The sequence below is a fragment of the Trachinotus anak genome, unplaced genomic scaffold, assembly GCF_046630095.1.
Source record: "Trachinotus anak isolate AG129_WGS33_773 ecotype Australia unplaced genomic scaffold, CSIRO_AGI_Tana_v1 ptg000004l, whole genome shotgun sequence".
Lineage (NCBI taxonomy): Eukaryota > Metazoa > Chordata > Actinopteri > Carangiformes > Carangidae > Trachinotus > Trachinotus anak.
Window position 1 is genome coordinate 10,256,191 of NW_027273855.1, and position 22,912 is coordinate 10,279,102.

Consider the following 22,912-nt stretch of genomic DNA (forward strand, 5'->3'; position numbering starts at 1 on the left):
TCAAAGATATTGTTCTACATCATTATTAGTGGTCAAAACCTCCACAGGGTACCTTTGATATGACTAGGCCAAATTATTCCATGTGCAAATGCTTTAAGAAGCTGACACTTTTATTTTGTTTTATCTATTTATCTATTGATTTACTTCTCCAACTTTTTATGTTCACTATTGTTTGCTCTTTCTTTGCTGAATCCTTTTCCCTTTTGTTTTTGTTTTCTATGGAGCTGTAGACACAAAATTTGTTGGAATAATCATTATGATCTCTGTGAGATTGTAAGTGCAGGAACAGAGTAGTTACCTCCATGGAGAGAGTCTGAAGATGGTAGACAGACTGGAGGCCTTGGGAGGTGAAGTACTCAATGAAGTTCTGACAGCCAAGACTGGTAAGAAAACTGTATGGGGAGAAAAGCAGGGCTGCTTAGACTGCCATTGGACCACAACTACAAGGCTAAAAGTAGGACTAAAATATAAAAAGAATCTTCATTAACACTGATGAAAAGTGCAGTTGTACTTGAGTAGAACAAATAATATCCTAACTTTATTATTAGGGTCAGCATCTATTTTTAGACAGAAATTAATAGAAAAGCACGTCAATGCTGTTACATCACACGTCATTATCTCACTGTCTTCTCAAGCTATTATTAGTTTGTATTAAAACTGAGTGAAAGATTTAGGGCACCAGTTAACCTTAAGTGTACAGAAACTATACATCATGATAGATGCAGTGGAAGTAAAACCATAAGCATGCATTTATATTAATGATTCATAAGGCCATTATTGCTTTGGTGAAGAATCTTTATTATAAATACATGAAATGTTAAAGTTTTGGCAACATACAATGTAATTGGAAAAGAAGCTAATTGTACAATTTAACTGTGAAATAGACATAACGATCTAGAAAATAAAAAGGTGGACAAAGTCTGCTGTATCAAAAATGTTAAATTTGTGTTAGTCCAAGTTAAAACAACTGCAGTGACACATTAAATAAGAAAAAATAAGAAAAAACAGTTTTAAATTAAATAGAACTTAAACAATGGAAATTTCTTTTGAAGAAAATTTGCGGTTGTGCATTGCAAAAGTATATGTAGCCTGCACACACAGTGACAGTGTGAATGATTTTAGACGTAAGTGTATGACACACAGTTTGGGCTTTTGGGTGACATAATAAACCCTCTGGCAGCCATAGTGGTGGTCTACAACTCTTGAGCAGTTTAACTGTATGAGCAGAGTAAATAGACATGGTCAACACATCTGATTTAGACACTTAGCATATGCAACTAATAGGAGTGAGCTTGGGTAAGAACACCAGTTGCTTTCGGCCAGCTAACAAAGACAAAGACAGACACTTCTTATCTTGTACTACTGGAGACAGGGCAGTTTTTACATCATAGTGGCCAAAATTTGGAAGCAAACAAACCAAAACACACTTTACTTTTACTTAAAACATTACTTGAATAACCTACTCCTATTACCTATAACACAAGCCTTTCCAAATAATGCTCTTTTTGCAGTTTATCTGTATTATAAATAGACATCAACTCCACAGAGCCAATTCTTCAGTGGACCTTCATTATGGCACCTGCCATGGTTGCTTGGAGATTTGTGATGTAATTGTAAGCCTTTATAAAGCAGCCATAATCGAATCAAACTGCTGTATAACACAGTTCCATCTATACACATTTCTTTGCAAAAACACCAAATTTGGCCAAATTTATACAAATATGGCCAAACAAGGTAGCTATTTTTCCATCAACATGGCATCCATTCGTATTTAACCCAACAAGTGCATCTGATTGTCTGCTGGCCTTTTACAGGAGAATAAAGGAGTGTCATTGGAGGGTGAGGTACCTTACAAGGCTGGGGTCAGGGTTATACGGAGGGGGCGGGCTGCAGTGAGAAGCAGACACTATAGTCTGACTGCTGTGGCCACCATTCATATCACCGTTGGCCTGCAGATGGTGGCTGTTGAGCATGTTCGAACCTGTGAGAAAGGGAGGAGCTGGTCAACAAAATCAGCAGCAAAATAGACAAAAGAAATGTACCATAACGGCATGAAAAGGCTCTCTTGGGATTAACATTTTCTGATCAGAACACTTTATAAACAAATTAGTTTGAAATGTGCTTGATGAGAGCATCTGATTAGATTCTAATCAAAGAATAGAGTAGAGTAGATACTCACCCATATGAGCTATGGAGGTGGGGGCAGCAGGGTGTTGCTGGGGCTGCTGCCCCACCAGCTGGTTGACTGAGGGCGGTTTGCTGAGGCCTCCGTGGGCATGAAACTTGTTCATGTTGGACAGCGGTGAGTACGAGGAGGGGGATGCTACATGACTCCTAGAGAAAAGAGGAAAGTGTGGCTGAGGTTAGTGGAATTTGTGTGTCTGTGTTAGTGAGTGCACAAGTCACTTTATAATAGCTTGATACTTAAGTTAACTTTGTGAGAGGGTTTCTTCCATTCTATTCTGAGTTTACAACTTCAACTTCCTCCCATTATTTTTCACATAGCCTTCATCTGGAAAATTGTAACAGAGTGTGTTGTTGTATTTTTGTGTGTGATTAACAAAGTGAGAAATCGAGCGTAACTATGTTTATGTGTATTTGTGCATGTGATTCACACAGAACAGAGAGTAACCACAGCGTATGTTTTTTTTTTATGTTCCTTTTGTGTTAGTCACATTTTTATGTACAGTACATACACCTACATATGCCAACAGGTATCTGTGTGTTTGTGCATATATGTATGTGTTGGACTGACTCACGGTCTCTGCAGCAGTTGCTGCTGTGTTTGTTGTCTGTAGGAATCCACCAGTGGCTGTGGCACCAACTCCACAAGCTCCAAGCTGTCTTTAATCTTCATCAGCAGCTCAAAGTTCTCCCTACCACGAACCTACACCCAGCACAACACATAACATCATCAAGCAGGGAGTATAGCACAGTGAGCATGGCACATTTGCTTTCAGTATTTGAAACAATGCAAAACAAAAACAACAAAAGAACAATTTGAAACAAAACAATGAAAACAATGACTCTCTTTAAGTCAGTGTATGTAAAGTAATTTGAAGCAGCTCTAATTTATGACATTATGCTGTTTCAGTTTTCATGTAAAATAATATATGTGTGAAAAATTCTTACAGGAATATAGTAAATCTCCTCTTCTCCATGCCGCCTCTTTCTCATGTTAATATTTGGACTAGGGATATTTGGCGGATTCTGTTTAAAGTCTGCAGATGACAGAAACAGAATCACAGTTAAACACATTTCACAATCTCACTATTTTTCACAACAATCAACCAGCAACTTAAAACATCACAAAATCTCAGAATTTCAACTCACTGCGTTTGCTGGCACTGCCATTTTTGGCCACACTCTCATTCAGGGCCTGTTGTTCCCTGAAGTGGTCCTCATCGGCTTTGCGGTCTCTGCCGGGACACGCACATATCCGACCTTCAAATGACCTTCTGCCCAAGACTTGACCACTGGAGACATTATTGGGGACAGAACATAAGGACTTGTTAAGATGAAATTCCCAGTAGATTCTCTAACATTCCAGGTATGTTTTTACCATTTAATTTTACTTTAGTTCGGTGGATCGGTTCACAGAATACTCACACTACACTATGGCTGCAACCATACTTAATGCTAAAATTTATATCATCACTGAATAGTAATAGAAATAGTAGTCTGCTGTCACCTCACAGCAAGAAGGTTGTAGGTTCAAACCCCAGACCTGGGGCCTTTCTGTGGAGAGTTTGCATGTTTTCCCCATATCTGCGTGGGTTCCCTCTGAGTACTCCGGCTTCCTCCCACAGTCCAAAGACATGCACATTAGGTTGATTGGTGACTCTAAACTGCCCATAGTTGTGCGTGTGAGGGTGCCTGGTTGTTTGTCTCTATGTTTGTCTCAGTATCTACCCCCCCACCCCCACCCCGACCCTGTGTGGACGGGCGGTATAGATACTGAATGAATGAATGAGTATAATGTGCTTTAATCTGTACTTCACATTTGATAGTGGTGATTTTGGTGTGCGTGATTTGCCAGTATGCACCATTGACAAAGCGCTGAGAATTGCTTGTTAGGGTCAAAGGAAGTTACTTGTTTGAACTGTCTGCATGTATGACTTATGAATTGGTGACTTACTCCCTGGTCTCCAAAGTGATGATGATGAGGATGGGTCTCCTGTTCATGCCACCCACGCAGCTGCTGTTGCACATAAAGTTATAGAGGATGGTGGTAAACTCAGTCCCCACCTGCAAGACAAAATGCAAATGCCTCCAATAAGTGGATGCTGAGAGATTTAAGTTGTTTTTTTTTTTGTTTTTTTTTCTATGTGACACTTATGAAGGAATGTCAGGATATTTATGGCTCGAACTATTTCTTTCAATCTGTACAACTGCAGACAAACAACCCTCCCATAATACAGTAAATGTGACCAATCCACCACCAGAGGGCAGTGCTGTAGTGCACTTTGCTGTGCAGTGAGACAATTTTGCTTTTCATTAACCTCCTCAGGTGCAGTCGCACACAATGATTTCTCACTCTTTTGACTGTTTGGACATGCCCGGCATCTTTATTTATAGACGTGCTGTCTATGAAGAAACTCACTGAAACTGTTTCTTTGGAATGAACTTGACTGATCCATTGTGTCTTGAACAAGAACACTTGGCCTGAATGTACAAATTATTAGGGACATTATATCCCAGATATTTTGTCCATGTCATACATACCGTATTTTTTTAGGTCTGAAGACATAAGTCCAGTTCCTAAGGTACTTAATACAGTGCGCTGTGGCTCTATGATACACAGGAGTTTATGAACCAACCTGTGGAGCCTCATAGGGCACGAAGACACTCTGTCGTCCAGTAACGGGATCATCCACATACTGAGAGAGATTGTTCCCCTCCACTCGGATCAGGTGACTGGCTGGGGCTGCTTGACCTTTGGAAAGAATGAAGGAAGAAAGGTGAAGATCCAGTTGGCTGATCTAAGTCAAAGCATCACATATTCCAGACATCACACAGTCTTGTTCATTAAAGGTTTAATGCACAAAATGTTAATGTTTAAGGCAAAATTCACACCAAACGTATGATTAATGAAATATGCATCTCATCCTCTCCTGTGTCATTACCATCATTGAAGTCTCGTCCTAGTTCATGATTGGGGCAGCGTTTGACCACCTCCGTGACATGCTCTGCCTTCTTGTATACGGGCATGGCCCTGATGATGCTGCCATGTGGAGGAGAGGACAACAGTTTGATCTGGATTGGACAGGTCTTTGCAATCTGACAGTAGAGCTTCTTCAGCAGGGGAGAGTACTGGAGGGGAAAAGAACACAGACAGGTTCAGAGAGGCTCAAGTCAGTGATCCGAGTTGACAAATGGCAATTTTGCGTGTGTGACTCAGATATTCTCAGCTCACATCAGATCACATCACAATCAATCAGTCACATGGGCGCGTGAACTAAGATTTTGCCCAACAAAATGCTGATCACAGTTGGGTGTTATAATTTAAATACCCAACTGCAGGAGATTTAAATTTTAATTTTAATTAATTTAATTTTAACAGTCTACACATTTTTCAGTCGATCATGTTCTAAATGACTTATGCTGTGGTCAGTGAACATACCTAAAGAATCAGATCCATGGGTTATCAAGCAAATATCAAATAATACCACCACAGTATTTGCTACCACAGACATCATAGCAAAAATAAGGGATGGAATTTCTGTTTCAAACTGAAATAATGTGATTTGAGCCATTAAGTTGTCTATCAGTATGGCAGACAAAACAGCATTTTAATTGATTGAAATAATAAAATCATGACTGTGTGCCATTTGAGGAAAAGGAAAGGGAAAGACATGATGACTGTAAAACATCCAACAGTAAATTTTAGTCTATGTTATAAGGTAAGCTGGGAAAAGAACACATGAATGGGCAATAATTAAAAACATTTGATGTAGGCCTATTTCACTACAATCTCTCAAGTCAGAAAAATGTGCTGAGCTACGCTAAAGCCAAGTCTTCTGTGATCCCTCAGTTTATGGGCATTTACACATGCACATGCATGTGTATGTGTGCGTATAAATGGTTGTTCAGATGCATCCGAAGACACTGGGAGAAGGGATGGAAAAGCCTTAACATGTCTCAACACAATCACGAAATCTCAAAAATCTTCCCTGTGGAAATCAAACTGGGACCTTCCAGAAAAAAACTGAGGAGACAGTTGTCCTGTATGGGCTTGCTACGATGAGCTTGAATACAAATGCAAAAGTGCAGCTTATGGCAGAGGTACAGTATATACAGCTCAATATTTTGCAATACTGCACTGGAAAAAAAAAACATTTTCAATGTCTTTTTAAAGCCATTTTTCCTTGAATGCGTTTAGGTAAAACAAGAGTTCCATAGTTGAGTGCATTTTTAGCATTTAGCTGAATCTGCAGGAGCATTCCAATATTTCAAAATGAACCCTGATGATATCTTCAAAGTTATCTGAGTGTAGGCTTTGTAGGATGGCTGTTTTACAAACTGGTGGAGTCTAGTTTTGAAGAAGTGGGCATTTTGGAGACAGGGTGGGTCCAACAAAGTGTAGTGGGAAATGTAGTATCCATTTAAGCATTATCCCTGTTTGGGACTAAAAGTCGGGTTATCTTGTCCCCTGCTGCTTCAGTTTCAACCATTGTATTTTTTTATATCCTTTCAAAAACACTTTTCTTCTTTTTCTTTCCTTTTATTTCTAAACCCATCTTTCTCCCACTCATGCAGATCATTCTTTGATATTAATCACAATTTACTTTTCCGTGTGGACTCGTGGACTTTGATCCCTCCGCACCTCACCACAATACACTTACAATATCTTAGAATATCTGGGACTTTCTATTGCATAAACATCGGCTAATTGTTTTTAATTTACATGTAATAACTTTTGAAAAAATTTCCACTGATCATCCACACTCTGATTTTACCCGAGTCTTTCCTACACCAACAACTGCTTGGATTCCTTGTTGTGACACTATTACTAAGCCCCCTCACAACCACACACACAGTGCAGACTCACACACACACACGCTGTCACACGCCCTTAGCCATGAGCACTCCCTTGAGGGCAATGGAAATACCTGTGTACAACAATGCCTTTTCCCACCTAGCTTTCCCTGACAAGTCTCAACAGCCTGTCCATACCATGAATAAATAATTTTCCTGAGATGCAACAGCCAGACAGACTCTTATTTACAGACCTGGGGACTTTTCGTATTGCAACAATCACATCTCAAAAATGATCCATTAGTTTGTTTTGCAGCATGATCACAACAGATTATCAACTCTTCTTGCATTTGACAAGAACAATATAAAAAATGGTGATTAAGGTTTTAGCAAGCAAAGTTATTGATATTCAGCCATGGAGGTGGTTTAATGGCTTGGTGTACAGAGAAGAATACAGGCAGTACAATGACTATGTGCAAGCGACAACTAGTATCTACTGTATAGTATCCTACATCAATGACTGAAATGTCCATGCAGTTACATGAATATACAATGGAAATGTAACTTTGACAAAAAATTGTTCAGATTGATATACATGTATGGTGCTGTGAGCTAATGATTTATTTACCACGCAACAGAACAGCTTTTTCTGCAGGTTAATTGAGGAACAACTCAGGATGCTTTGTAGTAGACTGACAAGGGGACAAGGGACAAGATCATGTCCTGTGTCATACAAATATACTCAAATTATTTACTTAAATCCTTTGTAACTGACACAAGCACATTATATATGCAGTTACAGTACTTACAATATGTGTAGCCAGCTGATTTGCAACAGATCGTTTGCATTAATGTTTTGGCCATGCCTAATGCTATTTTCTATCTTAAAAATCATTTTGACCGGTCAGTAATACTTTGCAATTCCATTTCTATTCTAAAATCCTGTTGGTCCAGCATTATAGGTGTCCGTTGCATTTGTTCTTGATACACTGTGGAAACAGTAGGGATCAGCGGTTTGGTGATATTGTGATTGAACTCGGCGAGCATGAAAAAGTCATAAATTACTTTTTGTGTTTTCAGTCTTCCGGGGCGCAGATGCCATGGGAGATGTCTCAACTCGTCCAGCACACAGACACAGTGTGCACATGCACCAAAGACGCATAGGCATGCACACACACATACACATGAATCTGTGAGTTCAGCTCAATTCGTTATTGTCAGAGGCAAAGCATTAATAAAGGAATGACAGTATCTCATGTGTATCTTCCTGTTCAGACAGGAGATGCTAAGTAATGGATAAACTGGGCTTAGTTTCAAGACAGAGAGGAGGATGAAAAAATGGAGAAGAAGGAGAAAAGGATAGAGAGAGACGGAGAACAAACACTAGATAGTTAAACACTAAAGACATTTGCTTTGTCGGTGACCTGGAAAAAATCTTCAAGGGGAGTGAGAAAAGGAAATTAAAAAATAGTGTAAGAAAAAAAAATTGGATTGGAAGCAACTCAGATTATAAGGTATACACATTTCTAAATCTTTATCTTTATCTTATCTTTTTAAAGCTGTATGGATAGCCAACCCTCATGCACTGAGTCTAGAGCAGACGGTGATATGTTCTCTTTTTTTTTTTTTTTTTACATAACATACATGCGGGAGGTTTTGTTTTACTACTCAAATTATAATGTAATTTGAGCAATAAAACACTTGGATGTTATCAGTAGCTCCTGTACACATTTAATCAAATGTGCTTATCACTGAAGTAAAATCATCCAGCAATTCATCCCAAAATGTTGTGAAGTAATCATGTCAGTGCTATACAATGCTCTAACTAGCTATTCAGTCGCCAGTTTTCATTGCCATCATATAAATCAATCCATTAATTCAGCCTTCAGTCCATCCATTCACCCATCAATCCGTGCCTCTGCACAGTGGACCAGAGGAGGCAGGTCCTGACAGGCTCCTGAAGACAGGGTGATAATTGCCAGACCGTCACTCATATACACAAGCAACAACTTGCCCACCAGAAATTCACCTAACTGTCCAAATATCAAATATGTTTATGCACACACACACAGTTGACATACAGTATGCATGCTGTACTGATCAACACAGTCTAAGCCAGCTTTCTATACACACTGTAATTATATTGGATTCAAATCAACATAGAAAATTGCACTTTCTTTGACATCATAGTAATTGCTGTTTGTCTCTATGAGACAAGAAGGAAAGATGTAATGACCTTTAGAGATGGATTTTTTTCTTTTTAACAGCAGCTTGGTTCTTTGTAGTTAAAGATTTTGTAAGAAAGATTTGATCCTCTTAAGATATGAAAATAATGATTTTTATACATACTGTAGGTTTTCAAAGAAAGTTGAATAGCTTCATATTGATAGCTGTTCACTGCATTTACAGTATTGGCATAGTTCATGAGAATTGAGAGTTCATTCTTTCTGACAGCATGGCATGTACACAGTGTTACACAGAGTGTTATGGGACACAGCAGAATAAAGCAGTGTTAAAAGTATTAGTTTCCTGTAGTACAGGACAGACATGAGTTAAGATATCAATCCTGGAGTCTGTTTATTTTCTTACACATTAAAATGCACTGGCATTTGCTGTACAAATTGATCTGAATCACACAAACTCATATAGTTATGGACAACGTCTTGTAATTGCTTGTGTGTTGACATCTCAGCACTGAATATCCTCAGAAGTGGGCAAATTTATGTAAAAATGTTCCTCATTCAGTGTATTTTTCCAGATCAGATGCTCATCCAGCAGTGATATGGCCGAGGATGATGCATGTGGAAAGGAGGTGCAGGATGCATTGTGTGGGGCATGTTGGGACCTGTTTGCTAACGGAGAGAGGCTAATAGCTGGGAAGAGCAGCTTCTGACAAGCCGCCGTGCAGTGCATGCTCAAGCCTGTGCCCTCAACACATCAACCCCCCCTTTCCTGACACATACTGTACATGCGTGCACGCATACGCACACACACACACACACACACACACACACACACACACACACACACACGCATTGACATAAACTGAAGTCTGAGTGTATGGAAAGAGGTTTTATTATTTGCACGGCAGAGGTGTTAGATCTCATTTCCAGCCGTGGTGACGCTTGCCTGTATCCATGCCAAGGAATCATCTTCAAGGGGCAAGAGAATGGCAGATCTCTAATGCAGGGTGTCTTAACGAGACAGGAGGGGTAGTGGAAGATTACCAGACTAGCTTAACATAGACTTGGATGGACTTACTGTACATAGAAACATTATGAAAGATGAAAAAGCATTGTCTTCTGAAACTAATTCCTTTTTTTTTTTTAAGTTTGGGGAGAAGGAGCGGATGACATGGAGTAAAGGGCCACAGGCTGAACTCAAACTCCGGCCACTAAACCCATATGGTACGCACTATTCCAGGTGAACTACCAAGGCCCCCCTCTGTTTTCCCTCTGAAAGGTGAGGCGGATGTGGACTGACTTGGTAGCCACAAGCCTCACCTGTCAAACATTCAATTGACATCCTGAGAAGAGGGAATTCAACGAGAAATGCTTTATGCAAAAGGCAGTTACCTTTCTCATAATCTCCTAGTACATTGCATGCCACCCACTCTTAGTGGGCGGCAGTGGGTAGGGGAAGTGGGGCAGCAAGGTAACTGATTACAGTCAATATGCCCCTATGGGATTCGGCATTCCCCACCGCCTGAGGCCATAAGAAATCAGCAAGAAACCCAGAGACTGTTGACTCCTTCATTCAAACAAGGTGACTCAGTCTGGTCCAGATACATCCTTGTTTTCAAGCATGTTCAAACCTGGATTTCTGCTGAATTTTGCATAAATACACACATATACATGTGCATGCACATTACACACACACTCACACACACAAATCCTCATGCAACCTTGGTGTTATTTTTGGGAAATCCCCTCCCATTAGTAGAAATGTATTCATTTCAAGAAGTTTGAACATAATCTGTGTTCTTTTGAAAATTTACATTTCTAAAACCCTCAAAAGCATTTTGCCCATGAGCTCTGATGTAGCCTGGCGAATTTACACTTGGTTTCCTTGGTTTGTTTGTTTTTTCTGTAAAACATGAATAAACTGATGCAAGGTTTCACGGACACAACTGCACAAAGGCAATCAGTGACATCATATAGTATCCAAGATTAAATATAATCACCTCACACATTAAAACTTTTGTTGTTCCATAGCCCCTATATAATAACCCTTAAATACACCTTCTCATACTTCGTCAATCTTATAATCAGATTAAAACAAAGCACAGTAAACTCCATAAAATCACCAAGTCTCTCTCTTATTCTAATCCCTCCTGTTTAACTGCAGCAGAGGCATCTAAATAATCACAGGTTTCCTCAATCACAGTCCTTTTTCTGCTGCCTCATCATCTGTATCGTAAGTCATGTGCCAGAGAAAAACTCTTTTGTTTCTGCTCTCGTAGTAACACACAAAACTGCTACAATTTGAACTGTTCAGGGAGGAGGAATCAAAGCTCTCTTCTTTGTTGATAAATCTGGGATCACTTTCAAACTATTATGCATGCAAACCAAAGGTGATAAGAGGAGTTTATTTTGATGCAAAAGGGTAGATGGGACTTCAGGGTAGTGTAGAGGATAGAGACACTGAATTTGTATTTGTGATTTATCAGGCTTCTCTGATTTGATTTTTTTTTTTAGCGAGTGTTCTTTTTTATGCTGTAGTCTGTTGGGGCAGCAGCATGTCAGATTAGAACACAATGAGACTGGACACACTGGTTAAAAGGGCTGGGTCTGTGCTTGACAAGAGTCTGGACTCACTCAGGACTGTTGTGGAGAGATGCATGCACTGTAAGATGAAGGCCATCTTGGACAATATCAACCACCCTCTCCATATCATCCTTGCAGGCCAGAGAAGCAGCTATGGCAGCAGCCAATGTCTCATCTTGCTGTGCTGACTTAAATCTTATCTGAATACATTAATAAACTACTGGACAATCTGAATTCGGGGAGAGTAAGACAGGTTCATTTGAAGCGCAGAGTGGTATTATTAAACATTAAACCACACAAGTTGCAACAGGTTTCCGGGATGTTTTAAGATTTCATTTTATTGCAGTAAGTGAGATAAAACAAACTAATATTTTTTGTCCATGTTTTTCTTGGTGTCTATGAATGTAGTTTGGCAATGAGAAAGACCTGAGACCTGAGAGAATGGAAGTGAAAGAAAAGAGATGACAGACATATTTTAGGACAGGACAGGGAAAAACTTTAGGCACAGGACGTGACAGCCATGAGTGTGTGTTAAGGCCGGTGGAAAAAAGACACAGAGAAGAAAAGCAGCAGGTCAAAGACCACCACTCTAATGTCCAAAGGGGGATCTTCTTACATCACTGTGGGCTGAGTAAAACTTCTCACCACGCATGATTACTTCCAGCAAACACAGCCATAGAGGAGCCCCTCAGTCTATCACATAGAGGTACTCACAGGCCTGAATGCTCACAGACACATGAAGACACATGCACACACACAGACACACACACAGTGAAGGAAGTGCAGTTTGTCTCTTGTTTCTCTTGTTTCAGGGAGGTCAACTGTGTGACAGACGGAGGTGACACCTTTCCAGCAGGAGACTTCTCATTGGGTCATGACAAATTACACAGCTCCCATTTCACCTGTCTCTCAGCACCATCCTCACATCACAAGGTATTTGTGTGTGATGTAGGTTTGAAGAAGTCTTTCCCAAAGTTCCACAGTTCAGATTCCTCTGATTTGCGTATGACTACTACTGCTGGTTTTTTTTTTTTACCACTTGTCTTCATCTTATTTACAATAAATGTACATGTGTTATATTGTTCCTCTTGCAAAACTGACAAAAATCTTCTTTTCAGCATGTGGATACCATGTGACGCACATCCCAAAAGTTCAATGCATATAACAGTAACTCAGTAAACGACAGGTAGCAACTACAGTGTCATATATGGATTAAGACATGACTAAGACATACTATAACAGCCTTTCTAAATAGTTGTATTATTATTGTCATACAATGTGTTAGTGCTGCATTGAGCTCATATAGTCAAGCCATATATGATGGTACATACAACTATGTGCTTCACAAGATAAAATGGTCTCTAAAGATTTATTTTTAGAGACCATTAACACTTCACATGGGACAAAGGTGTCTTGGTCACATGCCAACTTTCCCTGTTGCATTCATCACATTAGTTTTGACTACATGAGGTGAGTAGAGGACAAGCTGAATCACTGAATGTTGCACTACTTTCTCTTGCAAATGACACGCCTGAACATGTGCTGGCTTGAGTGACTGCGTACATGTGCATGTGAAAGAGTGTCTTTGTGTGTGCAGTACAGTTACTCAGTAAGACAGTGAGCCTAAAAGTGAGCAACAAAGAGGCAGAGAAACAGACTTGTGCACACAGACACACGTACACACTGCATGTCAAAGCCAAGAAAGTGTGTATACTCACAGTCCATGTGGCAGACTTGGCGGTGCTGGACTGCTGGAAGGACACCTGAAAGGTGTGCGGTCCGGGGTAGTCGGTGTTGGAGGGGATGGCTGGGGCAGGTGACAGGCCCTCGAAGGTGGAGTTGGGCTGGGAGTAGGGTGAGGGGGTGGGCACGGCCGATGAGGAGGCGTTCTCGGAGCTGTAGGGGCTGGCGGACGTCGCACGGCTCCCCAGGCTCTCCATGCTGCTGCTCAGCAAGTTGTACTGGGACTGGGAAGAAAAGAAGACAGAAGGGAATGAGGGAGGCGAAAGAGGGAGGAGGGAAACAGAGGGAGGACACAGGTAGAGGTGCCAGAGAAACAGGGGTTTGAAGGCTTGGAGGGAGGTCAGATTACACTTGGAAGTTGCGGGTAGTGTGTATGTGTGAGATGCTGATAGTGTGTGGGTATATGTGTAACTGTCTATATAGGTAGGTGTCCATGATCGATGCTGAGCACCTTTTGTGTGATATTTTACATCAAAAAAAAAAAAAGACAGGTGATAGAATCGTCACCAGCTCAAGACAACAAACATGAGTGGTTGTGTGCAGATACATATGTTTGTGTGTGTGTGTGTGTGTGTGTGTGTGTTTGTTTGAGTGTGTGTATGTGTGGCAGTTGCAGTGAGGTCTTCACCGTGGCCTCCTTGGGGCAATGTGAGGAGAGTTGTAAAACACAGGCATAATCTGTGCTCTGCCTAATTGCCTGCCAGTCCCCTCTTGTCCTCTGTGCTGTGTTTGAAGAGAAGGAAGATTTGTTGCACTGAAGTGTGTGCAGTGACACCCTTGTCAGTGCGCTCTGTGAGGCCCATGTATAGATAAACTACTGTACTATAGAGGGAAAACTGCTTTTTGGCACCTGTAATTTTTTTTTCCAATCTTTTAATTTGTTGATTCCTTGTCACTTGAGCAAAAACAGGAAAATCAGCAAACACAAACAGCCACCTACAGCAAGTTCACCTGTCCACCTTCTGTTCATCAACGTCAAACATTAACTATCTTTGAAAAAGTCCATATTTCATATTTGAGTCCAGCCAGTTCTCATTCAACAAGAGAAACCAACTGACAAGTAATCCAAACCAATAATGTAGACTATTAAAGTAAAGATGCCAGATTTATCTTTACTGCCTGTGTTGTACATACGTGTGTCAAGTAACTGACAATGACTGCAAGTTCACACTGGAATAGCAACAACATTATGCACACATACGCATGGAATTACCCTAAGAGCAGAAAAACACAAAATCTTTACCTTCTTTTTCACGTAGTACATCCTTTAGTGCCCTGGTCTCATTTGTCCACTCTTCAGTCAGAAACGTCCAAACACAGTAAATCAAAGAGAGTGCAGGACCATAGCCTAGCCAGAGAGTTCAAGTCAGGTGTGCTTCAGTGGACACACCACATACTCTCTCTCAAACACACACACACTCACACAGACACATGTACAGTCAGTACAAGGAAAAAGGTGAGGACTGGTGTGGAAGGAGAGAAATGATAGAATGACACAAGGGGAGAGAAGGAGAGAGGGAAAGAGGGATGGGAACCCAAAAAATGGTACCACGTTCTAATTATGGCATGCCCGGACATAGACGGCAATGCCGGGGCACATGTACACACATGCTCCAAAACACCTTGTGAAGGCCTGCACTACGTAAACACTGTCTGGTCTGAGGGAGAGAGAGAGAGAGAGAGAGAGAGAGAGAGAGAGAGAGAGAGAGAGAGAGAAGGGGGGGGGGGGGGGGGGGTAAGAAGGAAAACACACAAAGGAACAAGAGTTCAGGGGTCAGACCCCTGCCCCCATTAGGCTATCATATATCAATACAGGATTAAATCAGCAGTTCAGCTGAACATTTTTAAAAGCACTCTTCCACACCCACTTTGCCTCACTTTGACTATTTTGAATGTTTTGCTCTTCTTTGTTTTATATGATAGGACATGAATCACTGATACAGAATGGAATAATCTGGATAGAAAGTTTATTTTAACTGTAAACTCTATGGATGTTTTAGATCCAAACTTAGTTTTTCTGTTTTAGTCCATTTTTGATCAGAATTAAAACCTAAAATCCAACCAAGCCAATGCAATAATTACAATTATTTTACTTTACAATAAACTATGTCTAAATGGGAACATTTAGATATTAATTTGTAAGCAGGAAATGCCAGTACCGATTTAAAGCAATCCAGAAAAATATACACATAGGTGTGTAGGAGTGAAAACAACACAACAACAATATCTCACTTAGACCAGAGGTGCTGGAACTTCTCTTTTCCTCATTATTTTCTCTTGTTACATTCACCTGTTTCACACTCTAAGTTATAATTTTTTTATTAAATTTCAAATTTTAATAGGCAATTCTCTTAACACTATTTTTACATATTTTGATGAAAAAATAATTGATTAATTGAGAAAATAATTGGCAGATTAATTGATAAAGGAAAAAAAAATTAAGAAGGATAGCTGTAGCATTTGCTGAGATTCAAATGTGTTCACCCTCATTAAAAACATGGCCGCTGTGCTCTGATATGCTGTGATGTTCTTTTTCCTGTCATCGGTGTATAAAACACTCATTCCATCCTCCCTCCAGTGTCTGACGTCTTACTCTTTACTTCCTCAAACAGGTATTGTCCAAGGGGCTTTACTGGCACAAGGTAAGCCCAGGTGTATGCATCAACAACAGAAAACACTTGACACACACGTAGGCACGCACACTGTCACATAGACACACACGCTCGCAGGTGTGCTTGGTCTTAATACCTAAACTTCATGTGCAACAAGTTGAAACAGAGCTAAAACCTCTGCTGCCACTGTGTGAGCAACTGTGTGTGTGTGTTCACTGTGTGTTAGTGTTTAAGCTTCCCATCCCAACAGAATCAGATGTCCCCTATGGGCAGCCATCCTGGTAACTGCCACTCAAAGCCAAGCTTTAAAGGCTCAGAACATTTAGAAACATAGATAAGCCAGCCACAACAACCCTCACTTGTCAAGATGAGTGAAACACAACAGGCTGAGGATAAAGAGGGTATCACCATGCTAATGATCTCTCTTACAGCCACTTATTAAACGGAACCCAACAGTTCTATCAAACAGTGCGAGCACTTTTAACAACACAGATTCACATGTTGTTATCTGGCCCTGTTGAAATAAAGACACAACTTAACCAAAATGAAAAGTTAGGCTACATAAATGATTGACATGGTATCATGTGAACACCAGTGCATGTCTATACGGCACCATCTATGTTAAATAAAGGTGAAGATGAGAAGAGGTAAACTGTGGAGATATGTAAGAAGGTTGCCCCCTGTTGGGAATCTTTGGAAAAGTGCAGGAGATAAACCATTTATTCTCAAGAGGTCAAAATTTATGCCTATCTTTACAATATATATATATTTATAAAGTTCAAGTGACTTGTGATAGATTACAAAAACATCTTCTTCTATGTCTTAATTAAATTCAGAGGAAATTAAGCAAAGTTAAAACAGAGCAAGCCATAGCACCATGTGGTTGGATCAAAATACACCTGTGTTTCAGGGGCCTGTGCCACCATCCATCTTTCCAAATGAATACAGCAGCAATCAAACTACTCCTGTTACACCAGATTACATATCGGATTGTTTTCACTCATAAACACACGTTCAAGTTCAAGTATTCATGGCCACACTTGTGCATGCATGACAAATACAAAAGAATGCAGGCCTGGCTTTCAAATATCAGCTAACTCTCATACAGCTGTTTGATTGCCACTAATCGGAAACAGTGATCCTGAGCCAAAGCTGAGTCCATCACTAGAACTGAGAGATACCAGACATTCTACACTCATTACACAGGTGAGACAACACACCACCAGTGAGACAACATTTTCAAACATAAAAATAATATGCCAGAGCACAAACAATTTACTCTTGTCCACTTACCACGCCATACAGCATCTTAAGGCTCCTGAAAGATAAGGTGGGGTGTTTCTACGATGTCTCATAGGACTTACACTCACTGCTGTAGTCAAATGTGACTATAAGAGTCAAGCTCTCCATGGCCAGCTGGCCTCTCTGTGGAGCAGGACATGATGGAGGATACAGGAGACGCCTTGCCTCTCTTCTCCTCTACTTGTTTCCCTTGCCTGACTGGGCCTTGTAAACTTGCCTTGCATCTAACAACAAATCCTCGCTCCGCCCCCCTTTTTCTCTGTCATGACTATTCATTAACCGCTCAGGCAGGTCCGGGCTTGCCCACTTAAAGATTAGATCTTACCAATATTACAGATAAGAAGGTGTGTTTGGGAGTGACTTCTGGTCTCATATTTGTAAGACAGAGATGGACAGAATTAACAAGTGTCCATGATCAACCATGCATGTCAGTATGGTCCGGCAAAAACTTTGTATCTGACCATCGACAGAAGAATGAAAGGCAATATTCTCCTGTGTGAGCTCAGAATATGTTAAATTCCTCTCAAGAAAATTTGTGATGGACAAGCTTTGTCCTTGTTCATAAAAAAGTTATTTCTGTGGATATGAAGTATCTGTCCAGCAACAACATTGAGCAGGTGCCTACACCTGCAAACATATGTGCTTGTTTGTTAATGCACACACACACACACGCGCACACATGCACACAGACAGTCCCCAGCCTACAGATGGCTCTACAGTGGAGCAGCATGTAGTCCTGGCTTGGGGTTTAATTAGCCCTCCCCTAGCACAATAACACACACACACACACGCACACACACACACATGCACACACACACACACACACACACACACAGAAACACACATGCACACAGACACACTCTACACCTCAGTCCCTTCAGGCTGCTCAGCAGGGAGACAGAGAGAGGGAAAAGGCTGCAGAGGAGAGGGAATCTACATGGGAGGGAATCTCCTCAACACTGGAGGGAAAAAGTGAAAGGATACACCAACCAAAATTGGGAATAAAAGAAATCCATGAGTGTGTGTGTGTGTGTGTGTGTGTGTGTGTGTGTGTGTGTGTAAAACACCCTTCAAGACATAAATAAGCTGCAGCTTCTTAAAAAACAAAAAAGCAAAACTTGACCACAAAGATACAAACTGCGGATGGGAGCTCATGTTCCTACCATTACATTGTCATTCATGTCCCTCATGTGGTACACATCCATTGAGACCTCGGCAGCGTTGCGGTGGCTCCCCGGGGTGTTGGTGGATGGCACTGGCCTCTCACCTGGCTGGCTGCCTGGGGGGAGCTCAAAGTAGGTGCTGTCTGGCTCCCTTTGAACACACAAACACCATGGATACAAGCTGGTCAAAGAGGAGTGAGTTTTGAGAAAATTTGAATAGCATAGGTGGGTCTTTGTGTCACATACTTATTGTAATCTCATTTCATTTATTTATTTACTTTGGGACAATGCACATTAATCAAAGTTTATGATTGAAAACATAAACACAGGCCACTCAAACCAACAAATACAATTTAAGTACATATAGCCATGCAAGCAGCAGGAAGCAACAACACAGACAACTTTTAACATACTGGCATGCAGAACAACGATAAACTGTAATTACTGATAAAATAAGAGTAATCAATATGGTGATCTTGCTAAAATGTTAAAAGATGCAGTTAGTAAAATGGTACTATATGCCAGACAAGCACATCATGCAGCACAGTTAAAAAAATGCAACACAGAATTGTAAGACACAATTATAAGAGAACTTATCAGACAATGTCTGTTGTGTGCAAAAAAAAGACTTTTTTAAAGATATCAGAATATTCTAAAAGTAAGTAAGTCCAAAAGTAAGCAAAATCAATGTATAAAGTTAGCTAAGATAAATTCTTGATTATTTTTAATATCTTTTGTTTGAGCAATTTTAAAGAACATTTTGGGAATGTTTATTTTCTATGGGGAGGCGAGCCAATATTTCTTATATATACTTACAAAGAGAAAATATACCACCAGATTTTTGCTTAGCATTATTTAACATCCAAAATCCTGTTAAAAAATAGAATTAAAATAAAGCATATCCAAGATTCGTGGTGATTTAGGAATAATCCTAACTCAGTAAAATAATCTGTTAGGTGATGAGAGAATCACGTGTCTTCAGGTTATTTGGAAAATCACATGGAAAGTAGAACAGTCATCGGCAGATGTTGTTGACACTCACAGGGAGCTCCACAGGTGCTCAAAGGTGCCTCCTTCTTCAGTAACTGTGGAGTGGGACATCTTAGAGGATGGGTAGTCTGGTGGGGGACAGATCACTCTGAAGAGCATGCACACACACACACACACACACAAACACAACAAATTTTTTTGAGTAAGCATGGTTGTGAGATAATAAATAAAATAATTAACATAAAACAGACCTTAAACATGTTAAAATGCTACAGGTGGAGACAAACTACATGATCGTTTTGTCTGTGTTTTAGAAGAAGCAGTTCAAAATGGGAACACTGCTTCATCCAGGTGTGATCACACCAATATAGTCCCAATGAGGTGGCACAGGGTGTCTAGGGGCCTGGGCGTGCCCAGACCTGCCTGGTTCATCACCGTCTCACATCCCCTCCTCAAAGTCTGAACATCACCTCCTCCACCTCTGTCTCAGAATAACCCAGCCAGCACTGCTCTGCAACCCTAACATCAGACATCATGGAGTTGCAAACAGCGAGTGTAGCTACCGATGGTAGCATAAAGTAGAGGTGGATTATTTCACCTCTGATTGTTTAAACCAAGGTGTCTCCGCACTTTACTGATTTATTGCAACTCCATCCAAATGTTTCACTTATTTCGACAGAAGCGATGACGATGACATGATCGTGAAAGTTAAGACATGTACCTGCAAAAGGGGAACACCCGGGCCTCTTTGAGGGGGGTTGAGTCAAAATACTTAGAGCTGTCAAATATGCCTGTTTGTCTGAACAATAAAGAGAAATTCAAACGGTCTGCAGGCCTACCGCATAAAGCTGATAGAGGGATGTATCTGGTTTCCATCCTGTCTCCAGTTTGACGCGTTGATACCCACATGCTACACAAAATCCTGTCGGGTATTGGCTATATGGGCGTACCAAAGTTCACTATATTCACAGTTGCGCACCACAGCAGCGTCACATCTCCTTAGTAACCCCTCTGAAGGACTGCAGAGAAAAACTGTGGCAAAGGTGCATGGCTTTAAAGATGCACGCTGCAACAAATCATCCGAAATCCAAACTTCATCTGAAATTAATTTGGCTCGATTGATCGATTGCGTTTGGTGTAGCCTGTGACTTGTGCTGTACAAATAAAGTTTGGTATGGTTTTGATTGTTATTTCCGACCCTGTGAGTTTAAATCAGGCTACTGCACTTGTACTGTAACCTTATCTCTACATAGGCTACATGCAACGGGGGTCTTTTCACTTTGATCTTTACTGATCGATTGAGGATAGGACATCTAGAGTGATGTCGTGACTCTTGAACAAAGGCAGTTTTTTTTTGTTCTTCATATTGATCCTGTGTCGCTTTTAGCCTACCACGCATTTAGGGTCCTTTTAGAAAGTTTTGATTCGTGCCACATGATCCCAAGGACGAGACATAAAATAAAGGCCCGCAGCACGGACACGCATGCAGACTCAGTGCTCTGCAGCAGCTGGCTACTGGTTCCCGCTGTTCCCCCGTCGGCTGCCGCCGCACAGACCAGCTCGCATTCCCCGCTCGTCCTTCAGTGCCGCCTCGTCAGATCCCAGAGCAGAGCCTAGTGTTCGCGCAGGGGATCTGACAAAGCGTCACTGCAGGACAACGTTCGTCCCAGCAGCTTAATTGAGATTCCACCTGGACGCAGACTTTCTCACCTGCACTGCGGGGAGGGAATGTCTCACCCACGACTGCACAGTTAATGCTTACGCTCTGTTTCACTTATTATCTGTAATATAGTCTACACATGCACGTCTTTCAGAGCTTTGGTATGGTTTTTTTTTTTTTAATAAGGATGGAAAATCGTGATACATTTAGCCACAAAGGAAAATGCCTATAGGCCCTATATAATCAAATTCTGTCAAAATGCTAAAGATGATAGATAGACAGAAATAGTTGTTTCAAGATTATTCAAATGCTATTGATTCAAATGAGGTATGTTATTTATTTTAGTTATAATTTTAACACTTGTACACATGTTCTCCTCCGCTAATATTGTACACAGAGGCCTGTACACGCCTGTGTGATCACTGTATAGCATGGCCTCTGCTGGATCTTCCACTACATGTCATAGGCTACCATCCCTTGAAGTTTGACATTGGGCGTCTCTGATACTCACCTGTCTCTACTTTGTGTCTCCATTCCCCGGTTACCGCACCCATGACAACACACACACACACACACACACACACACACACACACACACACACACACATTCATTGTCTTCCCAAGGGCCATTTTATGAAAGACAATATACAGCCCCAACTGGGCGGAAATTAATTTAAAAATTGTTTTAGATTCGATCCTCCTCAGCCCCAAGTGAAATATTTCACATGAGGATTTAAGGACGAGGTTTGTCGTTGTTGATGTATCAGTGAGTGTTGTCCTTATAAAGCATCAAAATCTGCTGAAATTTGAAAAATAAAGTAGCCAGTAATAAGTTAATAAATCACTCAGCCTTTTGTGACTGAACAAAAGAATGATAGCTAGCTAGCCCACATGTTAAAAACATTTAACACATTTTTCTCCATACAATTGAAAATAAATAAATAAATAAACACAATTGTCTACTATAGGTAGGCTATCATTTCTAAGGCCAACATTTTATTTTATTTAGACAATTGATTTTTTATTATTAGGCCTATTTTTTAAAATGGTTTTACACTGTTAAGAATACGTAAAAAAAAAAAAAGACCCTTAACAACCCATTATCTGAACAACGATACTCTGCAAAATCAAATCAATGAAATATTAACAGAGATTTTAAGATAACGAATGTTTTAAGTATTGGAACAGTCTTATTCAGCTTTAGCCAATTATCTAGTCAGCTGGGGCTTTTCTTGTCAATAAGCTCGTTTAAAAACAGATATGACTGCCACTTTGTCACATTTTGGTAAACAAATGCCGACAAACTAGTAGGCTGAAAAACATATCACATCAGATGAACATCCAGATCGCTACCCCGACTACAGTGAATTAGAAATAAATCAACGTACCTGATGGTTATTATTATTCCAGTCCAAATACACAGGAATTATGTTGCGCCGAGCACCTGCCTGTTTATTATCGCACATGCCAAGAGAATGACCCTCCATAAAAAACAACAGCTACAAAAAAAAAAACAAAAAAAAAAACCTAAAGAAAAATCGACCGAATTCAGAGTATGATAGATAACAGTGGTTGGAGATGATTGACTTTTCGGAGAAGTAACTGCGAAGAAACAGGAGGAAAACTGATTTGCATGCTGTTCAGGGAAGTTGTGAGCTTTGCTGAGGGACACCAAGGAGAGGAGGTGAAGCGTTTATT

The 22,912-nt window shown here is 40.5% G+C and overlaps 1 protein-coding gene across 6 annotated transcripts in view; it reads right to left on the reverse strand.

The window, feature by feature from the left end:
* Nucleotides 1-22,912, reverse strand: part of tp73 (tumor protein p73) — a 28,090-nt gene that overhangs the window by 2,150 nt on the left and 3,028 nt on the right. Inside the window, exons 1-13 of one of the 6 annotated variants that reach the window (XM_071475767.1) lie at nt 20,394-20,534; nt 19,607-19,702; nt 18,565-18,715; nt 13,463-13,711; nt 5,127-5,313; nt 4,821-4,936; nt 4,139-4,248; nt 3,334-3,476; nt 3,133-3,221; nt 2,760-2,887; nt 2,180-2,334; nt 1,849-1,981; nt 299-392 (exon numbers count right to left, since the gene is read on the reverse strand). In XM_071475767.1, the coding sequence (XP_071331868.1) occupies nt 299-392; nt 1,849-1,981; nt 2,180-2,334; nt 2,760-2,887; nt 3,133-3,221; nt 3,334-3,476; nt 4,139-4,248; nt 4,821-4,936; nt 5,127-5,313; nt 13,463-13,711; nt 18,565-18,715; nt 19,607-19,702; nt 20,394-20,398 (1,656 nt within the window). In that variant the 5' untranslated portion in view covers nt 20,399-20,534. Of the gene's footprint in view, nt 1-298; nt 393-1,848; nt 1,982-2,179; nt 2,335-2,759; nt 2,888-3,132; nt 3,222-3,333; nt 3,477-4,138; nt 4,249-4,820; nt 4,937-5,126; nt 5,314-13,462; nt 13,712-14,730; nt 14,983-17,392; nt 17,601-18,564; nt 18,716-19,606; nt 19,703-19,805; nt 19,865-20,393; nt 20,535-22,912 lie in introns of those variants that run through there. The other 5 variants (XM_071475768.1, XM_071475766.1, XM_071475772.1 and 2 more) reach the window with 5 other exon arrangements.